This window comes from Carassius carassius, chromosome 16 (genome assembly GCF_963082965.1).
Source record: "Carassius carassius chromosome 16, fCarCar2.1, whole genome shotgun sequence".
NCBI classification, from domain to species: domain Eukaryota; kingdom Metazoa; phylum Chordata; class Actinopteri; order Cypriniformes; family Cyprinidae; genus Carassius; species Carassius carassius.
Window position 1 is genome coordinate 3,230,086 of NC_081770.1, and position 19,066 is coordinate 3,249,151.

The window sequence follows — 19,066 nt, forward strand, 5'->3', positions numbered from 1 at the left end:
CTTTTCTTGAGAAACATCTTCAACATCAGCATGTTTATTATTAGATGAATGTGGTCAGTGTATCTGACAGTAGTTTGTAGGCCTAGTTTTCTCTCCTGTTTAAATGGATTAAACATTCTGACTTCCACTCAATACAAAACATCATATGAATATTTACATAAGAGAACACTTTTTTTACACAGTTATAACAGTATAACAGTATAGTTATAACAGGTTCCTGTTTTAAAAAGCCATCAGAGAGTGGAGAAACAATTGAGACATATGAAAAATAACAAACAAGCTGAAGACAGTTACAGGAGAGAGCAGAGCCAAACACTCTCAGGATCAAATGCTGCTTTAAGATACTTTTAACATGTGATGTGTCAGTTTATTTCCATTGAAAATGACACCATTGATCTCCAGGAAGCTGTGGTCTACTCTAGCTCAAAAGAGCTGGACGGTCACACACAACAACACTGAATAAATAGATGTCTATTTAGCTGACAGGAGAGTTTCACTTCACTTTACTACGGAGCAGCCTCACATCAGCTCATCTGTCCTTTCTAAACCAGTGTGTCTCTTCATATTTGTGGAATGAAACATTTGAATATTTTTGACAGAATTTGGTTCTGTTTGTGTATGTTGGATCTGATTGGTGAGTTTGAAATGTTTATTTGTTTTTTTTAAATGTTTGTTTTTCTAGGTAAATGTCTTTTATATAAAAACACTGAAGCTCAAACAGCAGCAGCTTTAGTTTCAGTCATGACATTGTTCTCATCTGAAGTGTTTTCTGTGTATGATGCTGTGGAGATTTAATCAACTTTTGTTTCTGCCTCTATAAGAGTTTTATTCAAAATCACCACAGAAATGCAGATATAATCAGTTTTGTTGTTTGGATATTATTGGTTTCTGTTTATTTTAGAAAACCATCATAAAGTTATGTAAAGTCTTCAACCAGAACAAACTCTGTTTGTGCTTGTTTTTCAGGTGTGTTTGCTGATTCAGTTGCAGTGAAGTCAGTGTCTGTGAAGGAAGGAGATTCAGTCTCTCTACAGACTAACACTGAACTACAGACAAATGATGAGATAATGTGGACATTTGGCCATGCAGAGACTCGTATAGCTGAAATCATAAAAAGTTTCGGAAGATTCTCTGCATATGATGTTCTTGATGGGAGATTCAGAGACAGACTGAATCTGGATCATCAGACTGGATCTCTGACCATCACAAACACCAGAAACACAGACTCTGGACTTTATGGAGTGGAGATCATCAGGAACAGGACATTGATATCATACAGATTCAATGTTAGTGTCTATGGTGAGTCACAATTGCAGTGTCATTTGTGCTGCTAGATTTCATAAAAAAATATTTAAAATATTTTCATTAACCAAAATATTTCATTTTATAAAATCACAAATCAGAAAAGCCTGCACACAATGCACTTTGTTTAGAACATCTTTAAAAACGTTTATTCAGAGACCATGAAAATGTCAAAAGTGCTCAATGAAAATTTGATACACTTTTGAAGTATCAAATGATTTTGATACTTCATCCCAACGGTGCAACCCAGAGGTATCTTTATGTCTATAACTTTTTTAAATCTTGGACAAGGCTGAACAAATCAAGACATGCTAGGACAAGTATCAAGAGCCAGTCTATATGTATGTGGAGAGACTGACTTGTTTATTGTGCAAAAAAATGGACTACTGCATATTAGTTTCTTCTGTGAGTGATAGATTAAAAAGCATCTGTTATCCGTTTTACATTCTATGCTGGTCAAACTTAAATATATATAAATTTTTTGATTCTGTTATCATCACCTGTAAACTTGACTAGTTCAAATAATGACTTGAATGGAGTGTATAATTCGCACGCTGACTACTGTAAGTCTATGCTAAGTCAAATGTTGACACTTGTTCAATACTGCTTAACTGTGCATGGCCCTGTTGGGTACAGCCTAACTACCCCTTATGACCAAAAATGTCTGAACATCACTGTAGACGGACGGAATGCTTAGCTACTCAAGTACGTTGAGCGTCTTTGGCAGCTTGACACCCTACCCTACATTAACAAAACAGAGAATTGCCAAAGACCCAAACCTGTCAGAAGCATACTGTGCTGAGATGGAAAAACTAGAGAAAAATTGAGTATTGCGTTAGTTCAGTCAGGCCAAGTTAGTCATGCTTGCATCAGCCGACAGTCATCTGTTCCTGACATGTACCAATCCAAGTCTTGACACCTATCACATGCGCTGATCAAACGCTTCAGAACGCGCAAACGGGGAAAGAGAGCGGGAGTGCTCGTCAGACTCAGGAAGTGCGGATTTCGAACGCCGTTTGCTTAGCATCCATTTGACAAATCTCTGCTTTCTACCCAACAAAACGGACAAACTCTGTCTGCTCTCTCGGACAAATAAGGATTTCTCACACTCTGCTGCTCTGTGTTTCACGGAAACCTGGCTGAATGATGCCATACCGGACAGCGCGCTCCATCTGCCGGACTTTCAGATGCTCAGAGTGTGGATGGCGACGCAGAATCAACAGGGAAATTGCTCGGCGGTGGGACATGCTTTTACATCAATGAACGCTGGTGTACAGATGTAACTGTGTTAAAGAAGTTGTGCTGTCCTGATCTAGAAATGCTGTTTGTCAACTGCAAGCCGTTCTACATGTCCCACCAGAGACAGTAATATATTGGATCACTGTTACACCACAGTAAAGGATGCATATCACTCTGTTCCACGAGCAGCTTTAGGACGTTCTGATCACCTTCTGGTTCATCTTATACCGACCTACAAGCAGAAACTAAAATCAGCTAAACCTGTATTAAGGACTGTAAAAAGATGGACTAATGAAGCAGAGCAGGATTTACAATCTTGTTTTGACCTCACTGATTGGAGTGTTTTTGAAGCTGCTGCCACCGATCTGGATGAACTCACAGAGAATGTAACATCATATATCAGTTTCTGTGAGGAAATTTTATTCTTACCAGGACTCATCTAACTTACAACAATGACATACCATGGTTCACTGCAAAACTCAGACAGCTACGTCAGGCCAAAGAAGATGCTTACAGGAAGGGGGACAATGTCTTGTATAAACAGGCTAAATACACACTGGAAAAGGAGATCAGAGTGGCAAAGAGGACTTATTCTGAAAAAATAAGGACTCCGTTCACTTCGAACGACTCAGCATCAGTGTGGAAAAGATCAGTGTGGAAAAGTCTAAAGAAGATCACCAATTACTAGACACCACCCCCCCAGCACTGTGGAGCATCAACGACTGGCAGACGATCTGAACGAGTTTTACTGCAGGTTTGAAAGAACACCGATCACCTGCCCTGAACCCCTCTCCACATAACCATTCACACCACTAACAACTCCTGCAACCCATCCTGAACACCTCTCCAATCAATGGCTCTCCCCATTCATACCTCCTGCATCCCCCCTGTCCCCCAAACCTGCAATTCAGATAAGTGAGGATGCAGTGCGCCAGGTCTTCCGGAAGCAGAAAAGGAAAAAAGCACCAGGCCCAGATTGTGTTACACCAGCCTGTCTGAAATCCTGCGCTGACCAGCTGGCCCCCATCTTCACACAGATCTTCAACAGATCACTGGAGCTGTGTGAAGTCTCTGCATGCTTCAGTTGCTCCACCATCATCCCCATCCCAAAGAAATCTAAAATTACAGGACTATATGAAGTCTGTAGTCATGAAGTAATTTGAAAAACTGGTGCTGGCCCACCTGAAGGACATTACTGGACCCTTACTGGATCCTCTTCAGTTTGCCTACAGAGTGAACAGGTCTGTGGACGATGCAGTAAACATTGGAATACATTATGTTCTGCAACACCTAGACAGACCAGGGACTTATGTGAGGATCCTGTTTGTGGACTTCAGCTCTGCCTTTAACACTATCATCCCAAACCTCCTCCTGCCCAAACTAACGCAGCTCTCCGTGCCCACCTCCATCGGTCAGTGGATCAACAGCTTCCTGACAGACAGGCAGCAGCTAGTTAGGCTGGGAAAATACACATCCAGCACCCGTACAATCAGCACCGCAACACTGCATTTTCTCCCCACTGCTCTTCTCCCTGTACACTAACGATTGCACGTCTAAGGACCCATCTGTCAAGCTCCTGAAGTTTGCAGACGACACCACACTCATCGGCCTAATTCAGGATGGTGACGAGTCTGCGTACAGACAGGAGGTTAAAGAGCTGGCTGTCTGGTGCACTCTCAACCTGGAGCTTAACACGCTCAAAACAGTGGAGATGATAGTGGACTTCAGGAGAAACCCCCCTGCTCTCCTCCCCTCACCATCATGAACAGCACTGTGACTGCAGTGGAGTCATTCAGGTTCCTGGGCACCACTATCTCTCAGAACCTGAAGTGGGACATTCACATTGACTCCATTGTGAAAAAGGCCGAGCAGAGGTTGTACTTCCTTCGCCAGCTGAGGAAGTTTAACCTGCCACAGGAGCTGCTGAAACAGTTCTACCCCACAATCATTGAATTCATCCTCTGCACTTCAGTAACTCTCTGGTTCAGCTCAGCTTCTAAATCTGACCTCAGAAGACTACAGAGGGTAGTCCGGACTGCTGAGCGAATCATCGGTACAACCCTCCCTTCTATTCAAGAACTGTACTTATCCAGAGTGAGCAAAAAGACTGGCAAAATCACTCTGGACCCCTCACATCCAGCACACTTCCTCTTTGAACTGTTGCCATCTGGTCGACGCTACAGAGTACTGAGCACCAGAACGACCAGACACAAGAACAGTTTCTTCCCTCAGGCAATCCATCTAATGAACAACTTTATATCACTACACTTTATATTTATATAAACATACACCTATTTATCTAACACGCATACTTAGTGTACACTTAAATCTTTGCACATAATATACCTGTACATACATACTGCTTTTTGTAATATACCTGCCTACAATTTTCGATTTGTATATTGTCATTTCTACCTACTTATTTGTATTTTTTGTATTTTTTATTCTTTTATTATGTGTTTTTTTTGTTCTGTCGCTGTCATTCTGTTTCACTGCAGAGCTTCTAACATGAAAACAAATTCCTCGTATGTGTAAACGTACCTGGCAATAAAGCTCATTCTGATTCTGATTCTGGTGGTCTTCTTAGACAAGGTCTTTACAGGGGATCTGTATCTGGGGCTCTATTTGTCCTGGTCTCGGCTGTCTTTCAGTGCTGTAGAGGTCCTCTCTATATGCTGATCCACCATCTGATCTGGATACGTACTGGATCCGGATAACTGCAGTGACCCTCTGATCTGGATACAGACTGGATCTGGTGGCTACGGTAACCTCAGAATAAGAGAGAAACAGACAAATATTAGCGTAGATGCCATTCTTCTAATGATGCAGCAAGTACATCAGGTGTTATGGGAAGTGTTCCCATTTCCGGTTTACCTAATTAATGCAGCCTAAAAATCCTTTAACAGATTAGGATATTAGAAGCTTATAAGTGTGTTATGTGTAAACCAGGTTAAAGAGATGGGTCTTTAATCTAGATTTAAACTGCAAGAGTGTGTCTGCCTCCCAAACAATGTTAGGTAGGTTATTCCAGAGTTTATGTGCTAAATAGGAAAATGATCTGCCGCCAGCAGTTGATTTTAATATTCTAGGTATTATCAAATTTCCTGAGTTTTGAGAATGCAGCCGATGTGGAGGACTATAATGAAACAAGAGCTTGTTTAAATAAAGAGGTGCTAAACCATTCAGGGCTTTATAAGTAATAAAAAATATTTTTAAATCTATACGATGTTTGATAGGGAGCCAGTGCAGTGCTGACAGGACCGGGCTAATATGATCATACTTCCTGGTTCTAGTAAGAGCTCTATCTGCTACATTTTGGACTAACTAGAGTTTGTTTATTAAGCGTGCAGAACAACTATGGTGGCAGATCTCCCACCAGCTCGTCTTAGGCTTTACAAGCCCCCCTTCCGTTCCACTGGATTGACTGTTTTGGACCATTCACAGTAAAAATAGGATGACAAACTGAAAAGAGATGGGGAATAGTCTTCAAAGGTATGACCACCCAATGCTTCAATCTGTATCTACTCAAGAGTCTGGCCACAATGCCTTCTTGGTGCCTCTACAGAGATTTATTGCTAGATGAGGCAAGCCCTTTGAGCTCTTCTCGGATAATGGCACCAACTTTACTGGAGGGAAAAGAGAGATTAAAGAGACATATGAAACTATTAGTGATGTCCGATTCGTGAACGAATCGTTCAATTTAACCGGCTCTTCTTAGTGAACCGGTTGAACCAGTTCACCAAATCGAACTGAATCGTTTGAAACGGTTCACGTCTCCAATTAGCATTAATCCACAAATTACTTAAGATGTTAACTTTTTTAACTTGACTGTCTGAGTCAGAATAAACCAATATCCCGGAGTAATTCATTTACTGAAACAGTACACTGACTGAACTGCTGTGTAGACCGAACTGAAGATGAACACAGAGCCGAGCCAGATGACGAACGAACACGCCCACTGCTGGAGCAGTTCTCGTTCTCGAGTCAAGAGCCGGTTGCATCGGTTTTCGAAACACCAGTACACTGAACTGAGAATCGTTTCTGTCGGACATGTCAGATTTGAGAACCGATGAGCTGATTCTCGTTCTCGAGTCAAGAACCGGTTGCATCGGTTTTCGGATCACCAGTACACTGAACCGAAAACCGTTTCTTTCGGACGCGTCCGATTTGAGAACCGATGAACTGATGCTATAGCGCATGCGTGTAAAGTATTTCAGAAAGTGTGATAAAAGATCTATATACATTTTTATTATTATTTTTTTTTTTTTAAGATGAATGTTTCTAATCTGTATATTGTAGATTATGTATAGGCCAGAGGGGGTTTCAGGGAAGTTGGACAATAATTGAGAACTCTAAAGACTTTATGTTTAATAGGAATAAGGGATGATTTATGAAATATGTGTACTGTATTTATAGTTAATGATGACACATTCACAAATTGAGTTTGTAGTAAACAGAACATGAACACGAGTAAAGCAGCTGATTATACTGAACTGCAGCACGTGCCGGTTAGAGTGATTCTCGTTCTCGAGTCAAGAACCGGTTGCATCGGTTTTCGGATCATCAGTACACTGAACCAAAACTGTTTCTTTCGGACGTGTCCGTTTTGAGAACAGAGGAGCTGATGATACTGCGCATGCGTGATTCAGCGTGAAGCCGACTGACTCACAGCACGACTGAACTGAACTGATTCTTTTGGTATTTGATTCTGAACTGATTCTGTGCTAATGTTATGAGCGCGGGTTAACCGAGGGCTTGAATGAAGGGGCAATCTGGCGAAACGTAAGTTCATTTAATAACAAATACATCGCAATGGTTTATGTATAGTGGTTTCTGCGCTGATGACATCTAATTTATTTACTTTATATCTTAAAGACTTAAATCCTCATATGCACATTATTGCTGTTACTGTATTTGGGTGCATTGTTGCAAAACTTAATTGTAAACTTTTCATGATTATGAGGTTTTTAACTGACTAAAGTTATGATTACTGACTTTATATATTTGAATGTTTGATAGACGTGACGCCATTACGTCATCGCCAATGACGTCATTACGTCGAGCGTAAAAGAACCGGTGAACCGTTTTTTTCAACCGGTTTATTGAATCGAACCGTCCGAAAGAACCGGTTTGCGGAAAAGAATCGAACTTCCCATCACTAGAAACTATGGCACCCCAACTAGCTGAACAGAAAATCTATTTTTTATTCCTCCCAGCGCTCCACATTTTGGTGGTATTTGGGATAGGGAAGAAAGTTATTCTAAAGGAACAGAAAGTCCCTGAAACTGTCCTCCGCATCATTCTCATTGAAGTGGAGATCATCATGAATGCCAAGCCTTTTGGCCAAGTGGAAGAAAGTTTACTACTGCATGTTTGTTTCTTCTGTAAGTAATTGATTCAAAAAGTTATCTGTTTTACATTTATGCTGGTCAAGCTGAAAGATTTTATCACAGACTTCACATGTGATTCATGAAACATTCGTATGCCCCAAATCTCATCATACGAATAATCACACGTTGATAAATGTGGCGGCATAAAACAATCTTAATTTAAATATCATGCCCCTAAAATCACCCTGGTTTAGAAGCCTCACCACTAGAGTTTAATGTCAGACAAAACTGAAATGGCATTGGGCTCACACACCTGTCTCATAGGCCTGCAAGAATCCAAATCCATTTTTGCCATATTTGTAACATTTGTTTGCATAACTATTATTCATTATGTAACCTAAACATGGCTTTATACTTCTCCCATGTTCTAATATCCATGTAAAATTCATCACATGCCCAAAAATGTCTGTTTGGATGCTGCACGCAGATTTTACAGCAGACCTTTTAAAATAAACAGTGAAACTTTTATGTTTGGTTGACTGCATTTTAGTTTGATGAGGAATGTCTGAAATGTCAGGCAATGGTAGAACTTATGTGATTTGTGTGTGTGTGAGGCACCTGTGGATTAAATCAAATAGCCTAAAGATATAAAGATATTTTGCCTTTTGTTAATCTGTTAATTATATTATAGCCTATTATATATTTTGTGTGATCTTATTTATTTTATTCTTTTTATAACTTAATTTATGGCAAAGATGGCACGGTGTGGATCAGGCAAACAATATCGGGGCCGATTGTTGGTGGGAGGAGTGTGGCACAGATCAGTCTAGTGATATGTGGCCCAAATCGGCATGGATATTTTTTCAAAAACACTTTAAATATTGTTTGAAAAACACTTTAAATGAAAAACATTTACTGTCACTTCTGCTGTATATAATGATAATTTTCTTATGCTAGCCATATTATTGTTTAAATTACAAATTTTATATTGTATTCTGTTTTCTCTGTTCATTGTAGACCACACACGCCCACATGCACCCCCTATGGGAAATTGCCTGTTACACTTCAAACATGCAAGGATAATTCAAATACAATCTTTCAACTGGGACCTGCTCTCTTGCTCCTGTTTCTTTAATTGGAAACTCCCACCATACAGTCAGTATTTTTTTGCGATGTGCAAATAGTATGAGTATGTGACACTAGATGTAAAAATAACAGATGCTGGGTTAATTGTGTTAATGTAAGTTTTTCTGAATTAAATGACATTAATTAAAATATTCAGGGCCGTCTTCAGGGGGGTGCAAACCAGAGCACAATCGCAAATGGAACGGGAATGGAACAAGTGGGGTTCCTCTCTCTACCTCGCACCAGACCCCACATCAGCCTAAGGACAGCCCTGAACATATTATTAATAAATGAGTTAGTTTTTAGTTTTTTTGCCTGTCCCAAAGATTCCTTGCCGCTGTGGTGAATCTGCAGTACCCTCGAGCAAGGCAAAGCAGTCTGGAGTGAGTTGCCGGGTGGATGGAGGAGCTTGCTGCTGGCCACCTGAGATGTGGAGGGATGGCTGCCGTCCTTGAGGTAACGGAAGAGTCGCTACCGCTTGCAGCAGAGAATCAATGTCGGTATAAACAATCCAAAGTCAGACACGGGAGGAACAAACACAGGGAAATTGCTCGGAAATGCCAGACAGAACTAAACAAGACTTTGCCCTTAATGAGAGTCCAAACACAGTTTATGTAGGGGAGTGGTAATGGGAAACACCTGGTTGTGATTAGTCCTAAGCATGGGATTCTGGGGAATGTTGTTGGAAATGGAAATACAAAATGCCAGAGTCCTGAGTGGAGTGCCCTCTATAGGAGTTCATGAGCACTCCAGCTGATGATCGTGACATAACCCCCACCACCCCCCCCACACACACACACAAGGAGTGGCTTCCAGATGCACTAAACAATCTAGGACGGCGGTGGAGCAGAGGCGGAACAGGAGGAGGGACGGAGGGCCAGGTCTGTGTGGAAGTGGAGTGGCCAGGGACCAGAGCAGGGCAGGAAGCCAGGGTGGAGCAGTCGGAACTGGAACCCTTGCTGGGCTTAACTGGGGAAAAGGAGCCCTTCCTGGGCCTAACATGGGAAACAGGAGCCCTTCCTATGCCTAACCTGGGGAACAGGAGCCCTTCCTGGACCTAACATGGTGAACAGGAGCCCTTCCTGGGCCTAACCTGGAAAACAGGAGCCTTCCTGGACCTAACCTGGGGAACAGGAGCCCTTCCCGGGCCTAACAGGGGGAACAGGAGTCTGCCGTGGGCTTAAAGGGGTGGTTCGGGATTTTTGACATCGGACCTCATTTTTAGGTCAGCCTGGTTGTTATTCATCAGTGGAGACATTTTTTTTTAAAATTATCCAGTCCTTATATTTGGATAGTTGGCCGATGCTAGGCTAGCGCGTGTCAATGGGTATATGTTAGCCAGCCATTAAAAACCGTTTTACCCACTCCACAGTGCACCAAACGCAAATCACTAGATTATAACACTAGACTATCGATGCAAATGTCCGTTGAGAGAATAATGTTAGAAATCAAACTTACCTTTCATCTCAATGATCCTAAAGGAACTAGTTTCTCAGCCGCTGCGGAATTTTACTTTGCTCCGGGTTAGTAATGCGGCAAAAAGTAAACACAGAACAGAAGCGCACTACAGTCGTTACATCCAGCTAACCGGCTCACTCGGTTGCCTAGGTAATCAATATCACTCCGCTGCTGCTGTCGACAAGGCTTATGATTACAGGGAACAAATTATAACTAATGCAATGTGATGAAAGGTAAGTTTGATTTCTAACATTATTCTATCAACGGACATTTGCATCGATAGTCTAGTGTTATAATTGATTTGCGTTTGGTGCACTGTGGAGCGGGTAAAACGGTTTTTAATGGCTGGCTAACATATACCAATTGACTCGCGCTAGCCTAGCATCGGTTATCTATCCAAATATAAAGACTGGATAATTTAAAAAAAAAATGTCTCCACTGATGAATAACAACCAGGCTGACTTAAAAATGAGGTCCGATGTCAAAAATCCCGAACCACCCCTTTAACTTGGGAACAGGAGCCCGCCGTGGTGGAGCAGAGGACCACCATAGCCGAGCCAAGTCAAAGTCAATGGGGACCTGACTTGACTCTGGACGATCAACGGGAACCTGACTTGACCCTGGAAGATCAATGGGGACCTGACTTGACTCTGGGAGGTCAACGGGGACCCGACTTGACTCTGGAAGATCAACGGGGACCCGACTTGACCCTGGAAGATCAACTGCGGCTGCCATCTTGTGAAGTAACCATGATATAATTGGTTCACGGAGTCCAAAACGGAACAAGTCCTTAAACAAAACTTCATCATAAAGCAGTACTTGATATGATAACTCACAGAATTGATGAACATAATCCTCAATAGATAAATCTCTTTGCAGAAGATGCAATAGCTGGTCTACTGGGTCCATGGTTAAGCTGAATCGGTGAAACGATTTTGGGAAATGGAGTTGGAAATGGAAATACAAAATGCCAGAGTCTTGAGTGGAGTGCCCTCTATAGGAGTACATGGGCACTCCAGCTGATGATCGTGACATTATCTCTTTAACATTAAAATGTGCAACACAAATTATATGTGATATAATTAAAGTAACTTACACTGCAGCAGTTTTCTGTGCACATGAGTTCTTGAACATGATACAAGATGCTATACCACAAGTGTGTCAAATTTTTCATTACTTGATGTGACAAATTTAAAGTGTATTTTATTTGTTGTTTTTTTATACTTTGCATTTTAAAATCAACTTCTAAATGTCTGTTCAGTATTTCCTATAACATGACACAATTACATTTTTGGAGCAGTTGAAAAGCGGGTGCAAATGTTGTACAGAATAAATATCACCACCACTCATTTTTGCACCAATAAAATGTGCAACACTTTATTTTTTCTTCCAAATTATATAATATCTAATTAGCCTACTATATTAATATTTAACTTACATTGGAAAGGTTGCAAAGTCTCTGCAAAAAGTCTTTCCATTTATTACAAATCATGATGCATGATATTAGACCCGGACCCTGACCTCATTCTAATGTTAGTGGATTCAGAATATTCTAACATAGTGTCTGTGTGCTCAAGGCATAAAACACACCTAAACGATTTACATAAGAGCTTTATGAACAAATCATTTGTAAACATTCATACACAGATATCATGCACAATGTTTTTTTCTGCAAGATGCATGTATGTTTACTTATAACTGATAGAGGACCAAATATTACATGATCAGTAACGTGCGGTGAAATCTTGTCATGGGTAGGCTGTGACCTATCAATGTGTGGAATATATGTTCATATATTCATTCAGTTAATTTAGCAACCCAAGTTCATATCAGGCATCATCAGATCGCTGCCTGCATTCACCAAAGTCAGTCATGTGAGGCTAATGCACAATCAAATATAATAATCAAATTAATGGACACATCTATCTTCAGTGTTGGGGAGTAACTAGTTACATGTAACGGCGTTACGTAATTTAATTACAAAATAAATGTAACAGTAATCAGTTACAGTTACTAAGAAAAAATGAGTAATTAAATTACAGTTACTTATGAAAATTGTAACGATTACAAAGAGGATTACATTTGAATATTTACAAACATCCACATACAGCTTATTTCTTTCCCAAATTGCACTAAGACATATGACCCATAATATCCGAGATGCGGAAAACACATTAGTAGAATCCAGTCATAAAAATGGAATTCAGCCTATAACGCGGACGCAATATGCCACATTTTGGACGAATAAATCAAAAGTAGGTCAGTACACTTGAATCAAAACCCGATATGGACTGATGTCTGTGAATATTAAGCCGCAAAAAGACTGAATATGAATCCTGCACGTTCTGCGTGTCTGTGGAAATCAGGCGCTGACTGGACATCGGGAGAACCGGGACTATTCCCGGTGGCCTGGCAGACGATTTGGACTTCTACTTTAATATTGTTATTGTATAATTGCAGGCCGAATATACTAAAGCGATTATTTCCGAATCCGCCATTCGATAATTAAATCTCTAATAAATCATGAATCGGTTAGTCGTGACTGGCAATGGTTGGGCTCGCGCGCTCTCCGCGCCTCCGCCGAGCGGTTTGGATCAGACTCTGAGTAATCAATGCGAGAGAGAGAGAGAGACCGGAGTGAACTGTGTAAGCGCACAGCTGGAGCAGAGAAGCGACACTTCTGTTCAGGGTTTCAGGTGCAGGTCAGTTTCATCTGTAAATATGCTAATGTAGTTTTGTCTTTGTTTACTTAGTCAAGCAGCAGCAGCACATTGCTCGCAATCACTCAAAATACTGTATAGCTAAACGACGTCATTATTATCTATTGTAATGTTACAGTAGAAATTTAGCAGACAAATCATCATATTTTATCATAGGTTTAGGGGGAGCTAGTGGATACAAAAACACAACCCTTAGGAAAATTAATGTAGCCTATGGTATGGCACTAACCGTGGTTTAACTATGGAATTTGTAGTAAAAATAAATACAAGTGGTAATTCATTTGCCAAAAAAAAACAAAATTGCACTTACAAAACATGGTAAAAGTCAAATAAAAATCTTCAGTATTAAAGTCATGAGAGAGATGGGTGGATAATGGGAGTGAAGGTGCAGTTCAGGAGAGAACTCAAATCTTTTTTCAGGTCCAAAAAAAAAAATAGGGTTTTCCATGTTTCAGAATGGGTTGTGGGTGTATGAGTGTGAGATTTCCCAGCCTATTTTTTTCCCAGTCCGCCCCTCATGGAAATTAATCTCTAGAACAGTCACTTCATGAACATTTTTTACTTATTTTGAGAAACTATCATCATATCATATACAAAGAGACAGCAGTGTTTCAAAAAGACACCAATGTTTCAGGAGTTTAGTACACAAAATAGGACACATGCTTATTAGATAACCGTATTTGAGTTGATGTATATGCTTTTATTTTTTTATTAACTATTTTTCCCCAAACCATTGTTAGATGCAGTTAGATGCCTGTAGTTATGCAAAGATTTGGTTTCAAAAACAATATCTATAAACTGTTTCTTTTGATTTTAAATCTGCTTTGAACTTCAGATCAATCTCAAAGTAAAAGGCAGTACTAAAGTCTGATTGTGTGGTGGATGTGTTCAAATGTGATCATCTTAATTCAGGTGATGAAGGATGGTGAAAGTCTGACAGTATTGAGCAATACTGTAAGGTTAAACCTGCATGGTGTAAAATGGTTGAAGATGATTAACAGTTGCAAATTAACATTCATTAGAAATTTATAAAAGTAATCAAAATGTACTCAAAAGTAATTAGTTACATTACTTTATTAAAGTAATTAAAAAAGTTACACTACTATTACATTTTAAATAGGGTAACTTGTAATCTGTAACCTATTACATTTCCAAAGTAACCTTCCCAACACTGTCTATCTTATGACTTATACAACAAACAAATGTTTTGTGCGGGACACAGAGAAGGAGGCGGCGCGGCAGCCTAGTCACTCCATCAAAATGCGCAAACGCGCACAGACAGCCACGGCGCACACACACACACACACACACACACACACACTTTTGCTCTGGTGACGGCGCACCAGGCTACATTTAGAAAACATTGCGTCAGCAGTACAGCTTTAAAGTACAAAAACAGCTTATTCGCTCCTACAAACTGCTAGGCGCACACACCGACACGCAAGTATACTAGATGCTAGTATTCGGGAAGCGCGCGGATTGAGTGAGAGCGAGTAGATCACGTGACATGAAGCAAGCTCGGTCTCTGCCTCAATGTTGATAATTCAAGACAGCATGAGAACTGACTGCGCATGCGCAAATCTACATAAACTACGTTCTATGGACCAAAGAGGCACCGCTCACCTCTGCCTCAATGGCCATGGCTTTTGAATTTCCTGCATGAAACAACGGTTTTTAGGAGTAAACAATGGCAAAATGAGTATATTATGTGTATTCCTGAAAATTTTTGTTACAAAAAATAATATTTGGAATAAAATTAATGCAATAATAATGTGGTGAATTAATAAAGCTCTTGGAATTAATAAATGTAATGTCAACATTTCCTTTGGTGAGGCACTGCCTACCCTGCCTACCCTGACCGCATGTCCCTGTACATGATGTAGCTCAATAATTTTTAACTTTTTAAACAACACATTTCACAGAAATTAACACGTGTTTTCTGTGCATGGATTCAGTTCAGTTATAAAACCATCAGAATTTTATTTTAATTTGATCCTGTTTGTGAATTATATTTGAACATATAACTATTAACTTCAATAAAAAAGTTTGTGTTTGTTCTTCAGGTGTGTTTGCTGATTCAGATGCAGTGAAGGCAGTGTCTGTGATGGAGGGAGATTCAGTCATTCTACAGACTAACACTGAAACACAGACAGAAGATGAGATTATTTGGACATATGGACATCCAGAGACTCGTATAGCTGACATTGATACAAAGCATATAATTTTCTCCACATTTGATGTTCTTGATGGGAAATTCAGAGACAGACTGAAGGTGGATCATCAGACTGGATCTCTGACCATCACAAACACCAGATCCACAGACTCTGGACTTTATCAAGTAACCATCAGGAGCAGCATGAGACAGCTCACATACAGATTCAATCTTACTGTCTCTGGTGAGTCACAATTACAGTTTCATTTGTGATGTGTGCTGCAGGTCTTTTTGTTTTTTTAAAGATTTATTTAAGTGCTGTCAAATGATTAATCACATCCATTGGGAAAGGTTCTCAAGCTGGGATTCAAACTCGGGCCCACAAGGCTAATGGCACTGACTACTCATACCAATTTTACACAAATAATTAATATACATAAAACAAACCACTTAGTCTTTTAAAATCACATACACATTATTTTATGCACTTTTTTTCTCTCGCCTTTTTACTAAATTTTATCTACTTTTAACCTATTACAAATAAAACATCTATTACGTTATTGATTGAGATGATCTCATTTTCAATGTTTTTGTTTCTCAGACTCTGTTTATTGCTGTGATTCTGCTCAAGCTGTGATCCGATTGGTCGTCACTGCTCTGGTGGGCGTGGCTGCCGCCGCTGCTGTTGCTGTTCTGGTTTATGACATCAGATCCAGAAGGGCTGAACAGGATGTTTAATTACTGTTTTTTAAATCTTTCTGTATTCATCTTCCCGTAAATACTGAAATCTGAACTTTGTTTGTTAGTTTGAATCTTAACTTGAATCTTAGTTTGAATCTCATTATTAAAGGTATAGTTCACACAAAAAATTTAATTCTGTCAATTATTATTCACCCTCATGTTATTCCAAACCTGTTCATCTTCGGAATTTTTAATGGAATCCAAGAGCTTTTTAGACACTCCATATACAGCAAGGATACTATCAGGTAGCAAGGACATTGTTATAATAATCCACGTGGCATCAGTGGTTCAACTATAAATTTATGAAGCTACGAGAATACTTTTTGTGCAAAAAAAACGAAACAAATAAAAAAAAGAACGACTTTACTCAACAATTCGTCTCCTCCGTGTCACCCTGTAGTGGAATTTTGGAGAGTATGACGACACATGCGCGTGCTTTAATCTGAACATAATCAACGCATGCTGCCTGTGTAGTACACGCATGTGCTGTGACTTGTTCACATTCAGAGCAAAGCACGTGCATGTGTCCTGAGGAGATGGATTTTGTTGCTACTGAATTTATCTGAGTAATGATGATGTTCTTGATGGGAGATTCAGAAACAGACTGAAGGTGGACAAACTAACCATATCTCTGACCATCACAAACATCACAATGAAACATGCTGGATATTATGAATAACAGAACAACAGACCAATAATAATAATAATAATATGTTTAATTTATATTGCACTTTTACCAGGCTCAATGATACTTTACAAGGTACACCAATACAAAAAATATTTATTACAAAATAACAGTTTAAGTGGACATTGGACATTTTCCCAATTCAGTAACAAATAATGCAGTTGCATAAAACAGATTATGTAATAAAGACATAGAAAAAAAACGAATTGGACAAATACACAAAGCTGTTTAGTGATATTGTTGATGAAAAAAATATTTGATTTAAATAAACTAAAAGAGGAAAGAGGAACCTAGGCCCAAACAGAAGATCTGAATTAGTAGACTGGAGTGAGCGACAAGGAATATAAGAAGAGAGTAGTTCAGAAAGATAGGATGGAGCAAGACTTCTGAGTGGAATAATTTTGTATTGCACACAAAAAGTTAAACGTTTGGCAGAAGAAATTTGAGGATGAGTGAGAATGAGGATAAGTTTCATTCTCACTGTCAAAAGTGAGTTTTAATGGTTTACATTTTAAAGTGCCACAGCCATATCACCCTGCACCCCAAGCAAGAATGGTCACCCACTGAAGCTAAGCAGGGTTGAGCCTGGTCAGTACCTGGATGGGAGACTCCTGGGAAAACTAGGTTGCTGTTGGAAGACGTGTTAGTGAGGCAGGAGGTGCTAATCCTGTGGTCTGTGACGTGAAATGTTATCATTTCATATAGTAAACAATTTAATCATGCAATGAGAAACATTGATATGACAACTAAAGTCAACAATAATATTAAAATTAATGCTGCAATTTCAATATTCATAAGTATTCATTTTTATACGTATATCTTCAATATGTAATTTTTGTACCTTTAAATACTGAAAATATGTTAAGATTTGTACATTAGATGCTGTAAATACAACAGTGTTGTATGTTTTAGTGTCTGTAAAAACATAAGTAAATGTAAGTTTTGTAGAACAACATATTATGTACAATATACATTGAAATTAACATGAGCTCACGTTGTCTTAACACAAGGCTGCCATCTTAGAGTCTTTTTTTTATCTTTTGATACGTTGTTTTCATTAATCATTTAACATTAAAAAAATTCTAATCTATTAGAAACAAAACCAGAATTCTGTGACCATTAAGTGATCACATTAGTCATCAAATCTTCTTTCTTGTATGACCCAATCTTCCTGTTGTAGGTGTTTCAGTCTCTGTAACTCTTGCTTAATAAGGCAGAGGTCCTTCCTTTGTCACTTACATTTCTGTTTGCTTTCTCTTCTTCATCGTAGTCTTCATCTGGCTCACCTCCGCTTGATGTTGCATCATACTCATAAGCCTGTCTTTCACAACTGTTGCCTTACACATCCTAACTAAGCTAGTATTTTAAGTGCAAGCATCTTTATCAAAGCATATATTTACATTAACTTTAAAACAAACAAATAAAGTCACATTGAAACATGTAAATAGCAATACCAATATCCATCTCCAAAACAGACTAACACTTAACTACAGACAGAGGATCCGATATTCTGGAGATTTGAACATCCAGAGATTTGTATAGCTGTAATCAAGAAACATGCTGGAAGATTTGCCACATTTTATGTCCTTGTTGGGAAATTCAGAGACAGACTGAAGCTGGATCACCTTAGAACTTTTTAAGTTCCCAACTAATGCTAATCTAACTTTTCTCCCCTGAATGACAAAAAAACCTTTCATGTTTCTTATCTTTTTCTGGCTTATGCTTCCTTCAGTGGGAGGCTTTTTTTTGGTTTGTTTTAAACCACACCTCTGCATGATGACAAGTATTTAACTGACCCTTTTCATCTCATGTGCATCTGATTGACAGATAAAATTGTCTGCTTTTATTTCAGACTTTATATTGTTACTGATGTAGTTAATTTAACAAAGATTTGGTTAATAGGTTACATCAAATATTGAATATTGAACCATTGAAAAAAATGAACCCAGCAGCTTCTTGCCTCTTTTACCTACATCAAGGTGACTGGGGCATAGGGGATTATGTTGAGGACTTTTAAGGACTGTGCTATTTCGTTGATTTTAATGACTTGGAAATGATGTTAGGGTTTAAATGAACCCATTCGTTTCCAGCTACCTTGAGCGAATATACACTGGTCTCTGGAACAATACATTGATCATGCTCTGCTGTTTTGTGGCTCATCATACATTGTGAGTTTGGTGGATGAGGAGCCCTGCAATTTTGCAGTACCCTCCGAACCAGAGCATTTTCACACCCCAACTCATGTCAGGAATTGTTCATGTCATGCCTTCCAAGCCAAACCAAGATGGCCATCGCATCTGAGCCACCTAAGACA

General features: G+C 39.4%; 1 protein-coding gene across 1 annotated transcript; it reads left to right on the plus strand.

The window, feature by feature from the left end:
• Window positions 1-524: 524 nt before the first annotated feature.
• On the plus strand, window positions 525-16,195 carry LOC132159036 (uncharacterized). The gene is made up of 4 exons (XM_059568656.1): window positions 525-634; window positions 967-1,299; window positions 15,238-15,570; window positions 15,928-16,195. The coding sequence occupies exons 1-4, from the start codon at window positions 574-576 to the stop codon at window positions 16,062-16,064; spliced, it is 864 nt and encodes a 287-aa protein (XP_059424639.1). The 5' UTR covers window positions 525-573; the 3' UTR covers window positions 16,065-16,195.
• Window positions 16,196-19,066: the final 2,871 nt, after the last annotated feature.

Bases quoted from the DNA above. Each gene is read 5' to 3' on its own strand.
- LOC132159036 (XM_059568656.1), top strand. From the start codon at position 574: ATGAAACATTTGAATATTTTTGACAGAATTTGGTTCTGTTTGTGTATG. The intron at 1,300-15,237 runs GTGAGTCACAAT...TTTGTTCTTCAG, and splicing joins ATTCAATGTTAGTGTCTATG to GTGTGTTTGCTGATTCAGAT. The intron at 15,571-15,927 runs GTGAGTCACAAT...TTTGTTTCTCAG, and splicing joins ATTCAATCTTACTGTCTCTG to ACTCTGTTTATTGCTGTGAT.